This window comes from Telmatherina bonti (assembly GCF_933228915.1).
Source record: "Telmatherina bonti genome assembly, chromosome: 22".
In the NCBI taxonomy this organism is placed as follows: domain Eukaryota; kingdom Metazoa; phylum Chordata; class Actinopteri; order Atheriniformes; family Telmatherinidae; genus Telmatherina; species Telmatherina bonti.
The window spans coordinates 12,240,002-12,254,878 of NC_136631.1; the positions used below are offsets into that span (position 1 = coordinate 12,240,002).

A 14,877-nucleotide genomic window follows, 5' to 3' on the forward strand; every position below is an offset into this window, starting at 1 on the left:
GATAAGTTCAATAGAGAAACTTGGAAACTGGAACTATTTTTAGACTGTTGCACGCACCCAGAGTTCTGCTTTGTGCGTATCAATGATGCACTTTTAAATTAGTGCAGTTTGCATTCACATGACCAAAGATCCCACTCTGCCACCCACCAGCCCCCACCACAGCAGCACCCTGCAGCTGCAGTGATGATTAGAGCAAACTTCAAAGGGTTTCATGCCTGTAGTTAAGCTCTGGCTGGCCAGAGGAAACTGCTTGCACGGCTGAGACAGCCTGTAAATAAGCTGGTGAGAACAGGTGACGGAGCACTGATATTTGCCTCAGCCGTGCTCAAATACCTGTTAGCTCAATGCCCTCCCCTTCCAGTCAGCAAGCTGCAGAAAGCATTCGATGAACGAGAGCTTCGAGAAAGCTTTCTCAAGTTCCCTTTAGAAAAAAGAAAAAAAAAAACATTCTCAGAAACACTAACCAACCACAGTGCAGAGACAAAAAGCCCAACGAGGTAACTGTGCATTAAAGAACATGACTGGATGAACAAAATAAAAGCTTGTATCTGCAAAAGGTTAAAAGTGAAACTGTCAAAGGACCTCCAGGCCTCAGATGAACACCCAGCCCAAGAGGCAAAAAGCTGTTTAAAAAGGCATTTAGAAGATGTCACGACACACATGAAATACAAAACGAGTAGAACAACAAGGAGTCTAATAAGGTGATGATAAACAGGTAATCACTACAGTTATTACCTCTTTGCATGTTCAAGGCAACCATACTGGATTATTTATTACAACGATTTTAAATCAACTTAGAACCTGCTGGGCACTAAAAATATGAGGATTTTTGAGTTCAAACGGAACTTCAGCCCTAGAAAAGATAGAGAGCAAAGCATCTAGTGTTTTAATCATAGACTGTAAATAAAAAGATGAACGTAGCCTCTGTGACGTCACTCGTAGGTTTCTGAAGAGCTCGGTGGGCGGTTCCTACCATCACCATCTTGGTGGAGGCACGCATGTCATCTCGTCCGGAAAATACAAATATGGGCAAAGAGGTGGACGTAAGAAGGGGGACTGTGAGCGTCATGGTGGATGATTGACATTGAGCGAACTCCGAGCTTTCGGTAGCTAAGAGCTAACCCGGAGCTAACCCCGAGCTGACCAGCTAACGGAGGTAAGCGGGCTAAAGCTAAGACACGTTGTTAACCGGCTAAAAACCGCAGTTGTTCGGAGTTCATCTTACTTGAAGCGGGAGATTCGGTACCTGTCAATCAAAAAGACACGCCCCTAAATATACCAAAATTCAAGATTAAATTACTTTTACATGGGCGAGTGAGAAAAATATTATGTGAAATATGTGAAAAATATTCACTCCCCCCACATTAAAATCCATTAAACCAAAAATGGATTTTTGAACCAGGCTGTAAACATGTTTATTTCTGCTGTGAAGTTGGTCTTTTTAACATGGGAGTCAATGGAGATTTGCTTTGTTTTGCAGCCAGCCCCTGGTGGATGAGGGGGGAACTGCAGTTTTATGCACTTCCGCATAGGCTTCACTTTTAAACGTCGGAGGCTCCGTCCATCTTTCATCTTTTATATACAGTCTATGGTTTTAATGGAAAACAAGTCTCTTATCTAATGGTTCATCTTAAAGAATTAGCCAGATTTAAGTAATTTACGGGCAGCAAGAGAAGATCAGTCAACTTGAGGCATTGAACGCAACACAATGCAAAAAGTCCAGATTTTTTGTTCACACCGACTGATGTAGAAGTCGGTATTTACCCGCTACATTTTAGCATCCACTTGGCTCCCCTGAAAGGTAGTACTCAGAAGTATTGTACTTACAAACATGGATTAACAGATAAATGTACCATTATATTTGCACTACTTAAAGATGCTCTTTAGATTATAAACCTTTCTTAATTATTGCTTTCAGTTTTGTGATTAATTTGTGAAGCACTTGCATAACAGATGAGAGATATCACCAGAAGTTGTTTCTCCTCTGTACCTCTGGCAGCCTTCAGCCATATACTTTGAAGTGTTGTAGTTTTTGATGTGAAACAATCGTACCTTTGAGTCGAGTCAAAAATGTTTTGGCAATAACTCACAGACGTGTAATCAGTCAGTAATCCCCCAGTTAACCCTAAATCCATGCTGTCAATTAAAAGCCACTTCCATCCTCCCCGTCTCCTCCTGCTTCAGACAAGTTTGAACACTTCACTGGTGAGGCAGAGGAGGAGAGAAACAAGGGAGAGGAAAAAACCTCTACATCCCACCTGAGAAAATGAGCGTTAAAAAACAAAGCCAGTTTCTGAAGTTTGAAATGTCAGATGTTTGGATCAAGCTGTAAACGAGTGTGATGGAAGATCAAGGCAATGTGATTTCTGCAGAAATACAGTCCCTGATGGTGCTTTAAAAATGTATAGAAATATCAGTCTTTCACATGTACTTCAAGCTTCTAAAGTCTGTGATATTTTACCGTTTAATTTTTTAAAAACATTCAAAAGGAAGAACGCAGCACATAAAAGAAAACAAGAAAAACAGTTGAATTATTTAAGACCGAGCAACAACTATTCATTCCAAACATTTCCATCACCTCTGTTGTTCCTGGATTTTGTCTAAATAGACACACAACAGGTCTGGTTTGAGCCCTTAACAAATAATAAAGCAGGTTAATGGGCCTGCAGGGCTCAATAATCCAACAAGCGTGAACCAGACCAAGATGCATGAACCTGACTCTTCTGATCCCTCAAAAGAACATCAGTAGGTTTATATTTTCCTTTAATACTCAATCGTCTGAATTCATGGTTAGACTGGGACTTTCATTATGTTTTCATGATGATGAAACTACTCCGAGATTCAGAGAAGTGAGAGCAGAGAGGTCCTGGAAATTATAATCAAAAGGATTTAAATGTGGACTTAAAAGCATTAGAGTGAAGAAATGGAGAACGTAGTGGGTATTCTGGCCAACATTACCAAACAGGAAATGAAACAGGTGGTAAGAACAACAGGTTGTGATGGTAATGAGAAAGAAAAAAAAACAGCTTCTTTTTAGTCTCATCACTGCCTTAACAAAGATGATGAAACAGTGGGTGGAAAACAGGAAGTGAAACAATTAATGAAGAGAAATAAAACGTAGGAGGAACTAAAATATCCAGAAAATGCGAGTGTAAAAGTAGAAAGTCAAAACTTCCCAGTGTGAATAACAAAACATTGTTTGAGGTGCAACAAACGCGCAGGTAGGAAGATTCGTGGTGGAAACAGCAGGAGGACTCTGCTCTGCTGTGAAAGTGGCGCCGTCGTGTTAACATGTAGAGGCTGTTATACAGGAAGGAGGCAGAAACGCACCATAAATCACAATATCGCTCTAACCATGTCATTTCATTACTGCAACGGAGCTTCTAACCAGCATCACAAGGGGGTTTGATGTAAAAATGGATGAACATCCAATCTCTAAATTCAAGATATGATGCCCAACTGTGACAATAGGCTAAAAAACAAACAAAATAAAAGATTAAAATTCTGCTCTTCCGAACATAAAACCAGTTCAGATGCCTCTAAATAGAGCTGGTGACTTTGGTTTGTGACTTCATAAGATGACTAACAATCACCTCTTGCATGTTTCTGTCATTGACACCCTCCTACAAAGGATTGCGTCACTTAGGTTGTGAGTAAGCTGCTGAAACATCCAGGTAACCAGTTAGACATTCATCCACGTTGGAATGAACAAACTGGGGAAGGGAACAAGCTACGGGATGCGCACGGTTTGGGAAAATCAATTCTGCTGATTTGTCATGATACTAATTTTTTGCAGCGTGACAGAAAACTTGCATGGTTTTCATTTACCTTGACTAATCTGCTAACTAACAGTTATCTGATAGAGCATTATTAAATCAGTTTACTTAGTTTTTTTTCCCTTCATTCACCAGCAGGTTTGTAACAGACTACAAAATGGACAAAGAACAGCTGAAAAATGAGGAGAATTAAGTTTTTATTAAAGTAATTACAGTAATTCATTCCAAATAAACTTATTCAAACAATGCTGTGAAAACTCTTGTGTCTTTTTTAAATGCTACAAATATTGTAAAAAAAAAACCAAACAAAACTGAATATGGCTTTCTAATATCAAGTAGCCCCTCGACACCTCCCAACAGGCGCAAGTCAAGCATCCCGTATCAACAGCTTTTAAAGCCTTGGAGCCCTGAGAACTCTCCGCATGGTGTTGTGTGTCATCGGAGTAAATTTCAGCGCATTCATTCGAGCCCACTGGATTCCAAAGTCTCAGAGACTCATTGTTTTTTAGCCCGCCTGGATAAACTCCTGCCAACCTGCATACTTTCTCCAAAACAAAGTGGGAAAATGAAATTCTGAGATGGGATTTTGTTATTTTAGACATATTTGTAGCTAAAGAAAGGAACAAGCACAGAAATCTGGAGAGCAACAAAGCATCAGTTCTTGCTTTGGCTGGAGATGTGCACTACCCTGGATATGGAAAAACTGGTGGAAACCTTTCACGTGGCCATTTCAGGGGGTTAGAGTTTAACTATGGACAAAGGTAACACTATCTTCTCTTCAGCCCGGCAGACTTTATCTATCCAGGCTGAGGTCAAGGACCATGATCAACCCAAACAAATAGGAAGCAAAATGAACAACCTAGCAAGATCATACAATTTTCTCTCTCTTTGTAAACCCACAACGGCTTTTCTTGGCACTTGCTTTTAGGGCCATTCAGTCCTACTTAGGGTACAGTTCTTTAAAAACATCTCAAACCATTTCTATACATCATAGCCTGATATTCCTTCACTTTTATTTTCAAAGCGCTTTAGTTGGGAATCCTTATAAATCACATTTTGTTTCTACGGCAAGTAAATATGCATAATAAACCATGTTACAGATGGGAAAAGGTCGCACAGCAGTAGGGTCATATGAGAGGAATCAGACTTAACCAAAACAACCTTTCCTTTGTTTTTTTGTTCAGTCATTTTTGTTTTCATTAAAAGATAATGTTTTGATTTTGCAAAACCACTAATGGACTGGAGAGGTGAGTCACACAGGAAGTATCCTCAGTCATAGTAGGAAGCACTGATGACAGTCATTCAGTTAGAGGGGCTTCTTCCCTGATGCCAATTTTCTGATATTAGAAAGCCATATTCAAAAATCTGTAAGAATATGGAGAAATTTCAATAAGATAAAAATTACAGTCTGTAAGTGGGCTGTTTTAATGTAGTATGTTTGGCTGCAAACCACCCACATCCAACACAACTGTTTAGAGCAGGCCTCTTTAAATGGCGGCCCGCGGGCCACATGCGGCCCAGAGCCAACTTCTATGTGGCCCAACTTATGTAAAGAATAAGACTATTAATCAAGAACCTTCAATCATTCCTACGCTGATTAAGTAGCTTCCAATCCTGCAGTTGTGCAGACCATGAATGCAACACTTGACTGCCTAGCAACATTACCTGTCGTTGTGTTTTGAAGTTGTAAGAGCAGCGCTAGCAAGAATGTCGCTCTCTGTCCCAAAATGCAAAATTTAAAACAAAAACTGCAGATATAACCCCGCCTGGACTGATAAGTATTTGTTTGTTTTTTCCATCACATTCGAGCACCAAATCAATGTGATAAATATGCAATGAGTATGTGGTGGTGTTTAAAGATTATAATGCGAGGAGGCACCACATCGAGAAGTTTAGTTTGACATGACCTACTTATGTTAAAAGTTAGGAGAAAAATAGTGAAAATTCCAGCCAGAGCCTATTTTATTATTTTTTGCATTTGCCTTGTCTTGTGGGACTGAATTTAAAATAGAAAAATTAATAAACTACTTATTTTTCAAAATGTAAATGTGTCTTTTTTATTTATTTATTTTTACTTATTTTCCCTTTATTTACTGGCTCTGATCATTTTTTATGTTAAAATCTGGCCCACCTGAACATCTAATTGAGTAACCATGGTTTAGAGAGATAGGGGGTAAGGGTGGATGGTCCAAATCCACCTTCCAACAGGTGGAAGACAGATAACTTGTTTTTAAATGGATCATCAAACCAGTTTGCCTTGTAATTCAATGGGTATGCTGGTTTTGGCTTGGACACCTTGTAGTAACACAAGCTAACTTAATTTGATACGTCACTACAAAAATGTATTAAACAAGCAAAACAAGGCTGATTTAAAACTATCATTTTGCCACAAAATAGGGTAAAGTGTGTATGTGTGTGTGTGTGTGTGTGTGTGTGGGGGGGGGGGGGGGGGGGGGGGGGGGAGGGGGGGGTTGTTTCTTTTTGAAACAGCAGTGCTAAACAGTATGTTTGGGAACAATCTAAAGAAAAAAGTTTATATATAGATTTTTATAGTACAGTATACTGCGATGGACTGGCAAGCTGTCCAGGGTGTACCCTGCCTTTCGCCCAAAGACTGCTGGGATAGGCTCCAGCTTTCCCGCGACCCTTCATTGGATTAAGTGGTTAGGATAATGGATGGATGGCTAATATAATATAATTTTGGAGTATTAAAGAGTTTATTTGTTTATAGCCAGTGGAATATTATCTGTTCAGCTTTAACCACACGTAACATTTTCCTGTTGGAGGTGATTCTGCTGGTTTTTGTCTTTTCCCAAAGTGTCTTAATGGAGTGAAAAGTTGTACAATAAGATAGGAAAACTACTGGCAAACACAACAAGCATCTGAACAATCAATATTTCCCTGTTATTCCAATAAAAGAAAAAAACAACACTAGCAATCCCACAAGTTTAAATCTCATCTTTTCAAGGCTTTTCTATGCCTGAGCAGATGACCCATTCTTATCTCATTATATTCCAATCAGCAGACTTAGAAACTGCTGACTCAGATGATACCTGAAGTGTTGAACCAAACTTGATGATGAAGACATCTATCAATGTTTCCACTACATTAACAAACTTACATGCCATGTGTCTCCATGTCAGCCTGGCGATGAAAGTGTGAGATGAGTACGGTCATTACAAAGGCCTAATGACATGCCATTATGGGAAATAGCTGAGAGAGAGAGCATTGTTAGGAAAAGAAAGACGGAGTGTTAGTCAAAGGAAAAAGTGTGTTAGTTCACATGGGATGACTGCCACAGTCTGTCCCTGCCTGGTACGAAGATAGATCCAGGACTATTGTTCCACACTCCTGACCTCAGCTTGTGTGGAAACTGTTTTACATATTACAGAAAACCCAAGGTCAAAGTCTCTCGTATACACAAATCAAACCATAAATACAAATTACCAGAGACACACTGGAGATGCAATCGATACAAAATGAGTAAAATGAACAGTGACTAGGGGTCTCAAAGTCATCAACCTATAACCTCTTTTTTCCCTCCCATCATGAAAAAACAGCATGTTTCTTTTCTTTCATCATCAAGACCAACGGGTTCACCATATTCTTCAATATCAAGCGGATAAAGAGATAAAAAGGATGCGTTGCATTTATCAGTATTTGATTTGAAGACCATCCAAATCAATTTCATTAGGGTGAAGGAAAGGATTTGCAGAGGATAAGAGTCTTATGGTTTAACTCCCAACACTGAGACACGTGTCTTTCAGTATTGGCTAAATCCACTCAAAGGAGGAAAGTGAGTAGAGGGAGAGAGAGATAGAAAAATAAGTGGTCATGCCAGTCAGGGATTAAAGCTCATGCCCCACCGAGGCCAGAATGTACTCTAAACAAGAACCTGGGTTATGAAACTGATCCTTAACAAGCTGCGTTTGCAGCCTCGCCAAACAGGAGGTGCTGGATTCTAACGAAACTCAAATGATACTCCCGCATACAAATGCACTCTGTAAAGGGGAAGTGAGGCATTTTTCAAGCAAACATCACCAAATATTTTCTAGCCTGTCATCTTATCTATGAGTGGCAGTCAGAGCTGGTGCAAAAATAAAGTGATAATTAGACGCATTCCTGGTTGTAATATCAGAGCAGGGCAGTAGCCTCAAGGCTGTATGAATCATTAGCGAAGAGGTTGTGGTCAGATAGTTAAAACGATCACTTGATTGACATAAAAATCAATCTGCAAGTCATGAGGCTTGTCATTTCTTATTTTCTTCCTCTTTTAAACACAGCTTTTTATCAGAATGTCCAAACACTGAGTACAAGTAGTTTACAGCGTCACTTATTTTGACAACTTAGAATGATTTTCTTTAAGTTGGGGACATGCTGACAGACGATTAGCAATAAAATGGAAAGCTGCACCTGCTGGGATCCACTCATCATGAAAATCGTTTCAGCTCTAAACAAGAGTTACCAAGAATAAAGACAGCACGCTGGGTTCTTTACACCGAGTCGAAACAACACAATGGTGCATCTGAAAACCAAACACACCTTTTGAGTCACCGTTTTTGTCCCATGCTGATCAGAAAGCAGATGAATGATGGTCTAGTTTAACCAGTTGTCATGGCGGATGCAGATCAGCCATATGTTCCTTGCCTCAGCGAGGACATCGGCTCAGCTACAAGACACATTTACAGACATATCTGGCAACGAAACATATAGAAACCAGAAAGACAGATTAAAGAGGGGTAAAGCAATCTTACACTAGTGATAGGGGCGGGGAATCGAATAGAAAATCTGGATTTTTTTTCCTTCACAATTTTAAAATTGATATTTTTGTTTAAAAAAAACATTTTAAAAAAATAAAAATAATTAATTATAGAAATTTTTGTCATTTCTATTGTTTTTATTAATCTTTTTACTTGCATTCTTTGACATTATAGCAGCAGAATAATGGTCTGGCTACTGTGTTGTTTTTTCTGAATTGAAATGCAGAAAAATGACAAGCAAAAAAAGTTTTGTGTAAGTTGCAAATTAAATCAAATCGGCCCGAATAATTTCTCAGCTCTTTCTAGCTTATAGAAAAATTAAGTTACTTGGGAAATTAGCACCTTTTCTTACTTAATAATTATAAATCAAAAATCTGTTTGAATCGAGAATCTATTCTGAATCGAATCAACACCCCAAAAATCTGAATTGAATTGAATCATGAGCTGTTGTTAGATTCACATCCCTGATTAGTGAACACAAAAATCCCCATGAAAACATTCATACAAAAAATTACTTCAGCGTCAAGACAAAGTGTGTGTTCTGGAGGACTTTCTCCACATGTGGAACAAAGCTTGAAGGAAAAAAAAAATTTGAAGGAGGGTACTATTATGTTTAACCTCAAATTATATGTTTACTAGGGTGGGGGAAGGGAGACGCGGCTGCTTCAGCTACTACCACAATAATTTTATTCCTGACTGCAGGTCAAACACCAAAGATACAACCATCCACGGTCAATCTGTAACAGCTGGACTGACCAGTAACAAAATACAGCGACGTTTATAATGTAGACCTATGATTACACCTCGCTCATGCTTTCAACATGACCAAATTGAAAAGGGGCTTTAACATCTTCAGACACTAAAATACCAAAAGTAACTCTTTCCAGGCTGAGATCATTGTCTAAATATGAACAAACAGTATTTGTTGTTTGGTTTTTTTCCCCCTCCTGTTGTGGGATGCTCAGACGGCATTCTGTAAGTCACCAAAAACTCCTAATGACAATGAAGCTGCCACACACACCATATGTCTAGACATGTGACTGAAGAGGATTACACCATTATTTCTTCCCTGAAAAGTGAACTAGTTAACCCTTGTTCTTTCTTCATACACTGATTTTACAGAATAAGCTGGCTTTTCAAAACAAGTTAAGCTCAGAAAAAATGTTCTGTTTGTCAAAATGGCATAATAACCATGAAAATTTAATATTTCTTTGAGTTCTTTTGAAGTATGTTCTGCAGGCAGAAACAGCTTTCTCAGATGTAAACAGCACATGGGAATATACGTACATCCTTCTGATCATAGAAAGCCAGTTTTAACATGACACCAATGCAAACACATCAGCTTTTTGCTTCACTTATTTAATCAGGCTGCAACTTAGCGCTCAGTTTTCAACTGCGCGTTTTAAAAATAACAATTCCAATGTCTTAAGGTGTGGTATTATCCTGGCTGCATGGGCTGAAACCAGAGAAAGCAAAACACCCATTTAACCCTAACGGATTAAAAATGTCCTTCAAGGGAAAAACGGTGACAAAGCATGATTGTGCAGCCGGGTCTTCACATGACACCATTCACTGACTCCACACCAAAAGAAGCATCTTACGGATACGTAATATCCAGCAGGGCTGTAAATCATTGAGGACTTTACTACACCATAAAGGAATCCTGCAGGAAGCAATCTGCATTAGAGGCTGGCAGCCTTTTTTGGATGACTTTGTGTCGGGGACACAGTACCGACCAACTAAACATGTAGCGAGAACTAGCTGACACTGACTACTCCAAAAGCCCAATCTATCTTCTAATGCTGCTGTGATGTGTTTTGAATAATGTGCAATTAGTCACTCACAACTACAATTTTCAGAGGAAGTACTCTCTTAAATGTGGTTGTTAAACCATTAGGACTGCTTTTTGGTTGAGACCAAGCCGATCTTTCTTTGTTGATCCTTATGACTGAGTAGACATTGTGACATCTGGCTGTTTGGATAATGACAGCCTTGCAGAAAATAGCTACCGGGGATACGGGAGGGGACAGTTTCCCCTTTGAGCAGACAGGGATTTTCTGACTCCTACCATTTTCAGATTTGATTTAAATAAAAAAAAAGGATTTCCATGACCTAAAACGATTGTTGATGTTGCATTTTATTTATGGAAGCTAAGTGGATGTTGTGACAGGACAAGCAGAGTGCTGTTCTGTCAGCTCAGCAGACTGCCAAAAAAGAAAGTGAACATTGTAAAAGCACACGGGAAATGATTGCAAAAGCAGAGCAAATGGAGAAAAGTAGTCCTCAATTAAATGTTGACATGCCATTTAAAAAAGAAAAATGCTTATAGACAGTTGATTCATGAAAACGGTAACAGGACATGTTACAAAACTAACTATGGGAGAAAAGAAATGCAGTGCTGATGGATGCCAAGGAAGTGAATAAGCTGCTTTAAACAAGACCAAACCCAAACTAACGCCAGAGACCAGCTTTCTAATAGCAAAACCCTCGACTTTATTTAAGGACCTGTCTAAACTTAGAAAAGCTTAATGTTTAAATAAGCTATGCCACTCCAAGGCAGAAGGCATATTATCAAATAAATCTTTGTTCTGTACGCTCAACTACAAACTGTCTCTTGTGCCAAAAGACAGGGTCAACTCTGAGGAAGAAGCAAGCTAGCACAAGACCAGACAAGTTGCAGTTAATGAATAAAACACAGTGAAGCTTGTAACTACTGCAAAAGCTAAAAAAGCAGATGAAGAAGAGCTACTTGATTACTAAAGAAATAAAAAGAGGAACCTCTAATATAAAAGTATAAAACAGATAAAAATAGAAAGCAGTGGGTGACAGAAGGATGCTACTTTGAGAACTGACTGAATGTGGATTCATGGCGCATGCAGCTCAACATCAGCCTGAGCCTCCAACACTGGTTGATTGATTAGTCTGTGACCACTGCATGGTCACACGCGGAAGACCCTGCTGATTGTGCATCCCTCCCCTCAGAGAGGAGTGGACCAAAACAAAGCATTGATTACACTGTGCAGCACGTGGAACAGCACGCTGCCAGCTGTTCCATTGTCTGTGGAAAAAAACAAAGGCAGAAAGGCATAGAAACAAGAGGGCATCCCTTCTGTGTAAGCAAACATAAAAGAGTCCAGGCAGCTAAGCTTAGATGTCGACAGCAAGCCAGCAGCACACTTGTGTGATCATGCTCAGCCTCCAGGGCAATGGTTGCACACTCAGGGAATCTGAAGCCAGGCATTCCCTGCAAAGCCCATGCTGGCTTTTGTGATAATTAAACCCCTAAGTTGAACCTAAGTACAAGGCTTAACATTTTAAAGAATTTGCAACCACTCCTTAATGCATTTTTAATTTTTTTTGTTTCACATTATGTATCGCCTAGCAACAGTGCGTTGCTATGGATTGCACAGGCTTGCCACTAAGACAAACACACGTTTCCCAGCACCAAGGCTGGATTATCCAATGGGCATTATGGGCACGGGGCCAGGGGCCCACAACCACCTGGGGCCCATGTCTGGCCCACGTAGGGAAAACACCAGCAGTTTGGACATTAAACAAAATGTAAATAAAAGCCATGTCGTTACACAACAGCATCTAGTGTATTGCTGTTGGTACCACTGGCTGAGAGATGTTAGAAATGTCTTTCACAGTGTATAATTCACAATTTTTGCGGTGGCGAAGGGGGCCCCTGGAGCACTCTGGGCCCAGGGACCTGTGCACTTTTAATCCGGCACTGCCCAGCACCTTTTGGCTCCTGATGCTTCTCCAGTCCGGATCACAGCATTTAATCCATGTGAGGTTGGTCGACATAACTTTTGTTCTGCCTTGTGATTGCTTTTGGTCACGGTGAACGAAACACAGACTTGCATAAAACCAGTTAGGAAACTGGACTTGTGACTTTGAGCGTAAAAAGCCGCAACAGGAGTCAGTTTCTCAGCTCGCTGCTGTCATTTTGAGTGTCAAGTTCTGAAGCAAAAGCATTTTCGACTTCACATTCAAGCTTGATTTTCAAAGTAGCATTTTTTTCCCAAGGTTTCCTTCTTTACTGGCTATTTTTATTTATTTATTTATTTTTAACAACCTTGCAACAGTAACTCCTGAGGAAACACCGGCGGTAACATTAGCTGCTTATGACAGCTAGCTTCATTTAGCCAAGTTAGCTTTGGTTACAGCCAAATCAACAACAGCGAATTCCCACATTAATGGAAATATGTTGAGCGACTGAACACTTACTTTTATGTCTGCCCGCACCCCATGACTGTTTGGCGATGCTGGGACTCCGAATAATTGCCCTTCCAGCGGATTTCAAAGCGTCCATATCGGTATCTAAAAGTAGGGCAAAGAGCCCGACAAGCGTCTGTTCGTCTCCGTCGAATCACTTCTTTTGGTTGCAACCAGCTCTCCCCCGTCAAAACTTTTCCTCATCTGTTTTCTTCCTCCCCTCCACACGACTAGGCTTCAACCGATGGTAGATTATCATGTTCGTCCCTCCTGGGCGGTGTTATGTATGTAAATTAACCGGATAACGTGAGCGACGCCTGTTTGTGGTGTCACGCGAGTTGCACGGATCTCGCTGCCTTCTCGGGCGGCGCTGCTGCAGATGCGTTTCCTGTTACTCCACGTTCAAACACTCCTACCCAGCGTCATTAGTGATAAATGATCTGGTAGTATGTGTTTTGGTTCTGTCGTGTTTGTTTTCTGAGCTCCTGAGGCCTCTGCAACGTCACGGAGGAGAGTGAAACCAGTTTATCCCACTCATGTCTGCAGGTGGTTTTAAACACCAGAAGGGTTTGGTCAGACTACCAGTGATTGCATATTTCATGGTATATGTCACTGTTTGTCAAATGGGGGTACGTGTACCCCTGGGGGTACTTTTAAAAATGTTTTAAAACATCTTTTTATGTTTTCTTTGAAACATCCTTAAATAAAATAATATAAATATAACATTATATAAATATTTAATATATTTTATTAAATGTAAGTGTACATTCATAATATGAAGTAACATTTGGATTTACACCATTTCATTCTTCCTAAAATCCCACATTCCAACTTGAATTAAACCCCACCAATGAGCCTAATCTTATCCATCAGTCACTGTCGCCTTGATGTGGTACAGTGGTTACAGGGTGCTTGGCTGAAAAATTATTTTGCAAGGGGTACTGTGTTGCAAAAAGGTTGAGAACCGCTGGTATATGTAATCAGATCTTAATACTGTTGGTTTAGTTTGAGATCATTTCCAAATCAAATGTTGAAAATATGGAAACTTTTACTAAAAATGGGCTTCTCCTCAAAAATGTTAGTTTTATAAAAAGGTATCCTATTATATTAATCAAAAGCTACATGGAGGAGTTACTCCTAGATACCCAAGATGAACATTTATTCTTATTTTTAAACATTAATTTTATTTTAATTTGATTATTTTCTGTCATGATAATTATCAGCTGAGGGTCTAGAAATGTTTTGGTGGCGGGGTCAAGGCAGGGGCACAGATTGGGAAAGGGGTGGCACATGTAAATGGCACTTAAAAAAAAGTCTATAATAATAATAATAATAATAATAATAATAGAAGAAGAAATAATTAACTGATTATTACACTTAGATGGGCAGGTGGGCAGATTAGACTATGTAAATGTTGCATTATGATAAACAATGCAGAATAACATCTTGAACAATAAAAAAAATACATTACATGCTCCATTTTCTTGCACTTGGGACACAAATGTGGCAAAATAAACACCTCTGCAATGAAGAGAAATCTTCCAGTCAGAAAATTAAGAGGGAGTGTATTCTGTCATATTTCCTCAGTCAGACTCTGTTGGGCCCCACATTTTGAAAACATGATGGTTGATCAATTTTGTGGCCATATCTGATCAACAGTCAGAAATAGTGAACCATAATACTCACCCTGGCTTCCAACATGTACGTGACATCTAAATATTACTCTGAGACAGTTTTTTCTTTTATCTATTTTTAATTAACGTGAACAGGTTGATTGTGGTTCTTATTGTTAAGTTCATAATAGTAGTAAAGATCCTGAGTCTATTTGTCTCTTTAAAAATATTCTTTCAGTTTAATGATGAATACAGAGTCTTTGGGGAGTGTTTTTCAAGGCATGGGTTCTGAAATTGACACAACAGGTAGTTATATTTTAGGCCATTGCTACTATTTTTGTAGTCATTTTCATTTGGCTTACCTGCTCATTCCCTAAACAATATCAATTTAACGCTGTTTCAAATTTCCTGATTGTATTGCATGTATATACGGCATATAACCATTATGTTCTGTTTTAGTACATCGTTATACACTCGTCTAGATATTCTTCCCCAGTGGTCTGTTGT

At 39.4% G+C, this 14,877-nt stretch overlaps 1 protein-coding gene across 2 annotated transcripts in view; it reads right to left on the minus strand.

The window, feature by feature from the left end:
• Positions 1–13,077, minus strand: part of ldlrap1b (low density lipoprotein receptor adaptor protein 1b) — a 33,248-nt gene extending 20,171 nt beyond the window's left edge. For both annotated transcript variants that reach the window (XM_079262676.1, XM_079262675.1), the window contains exon 1: positions 12,770–13,077. In XM_079262676.1, coding sequence (XP_079118802.1) covers positions 12,770–12,854 — 85 coding nt within the window. In that variant the 5' untranslated portion in view covers positions 12,855–13,077. The remainder of the gene's footprint in view (positions 1–12,769) is intronic.
• Between the last annotated feature and the right edge of the window lie 1,800 nt (positions 13,078–14,877).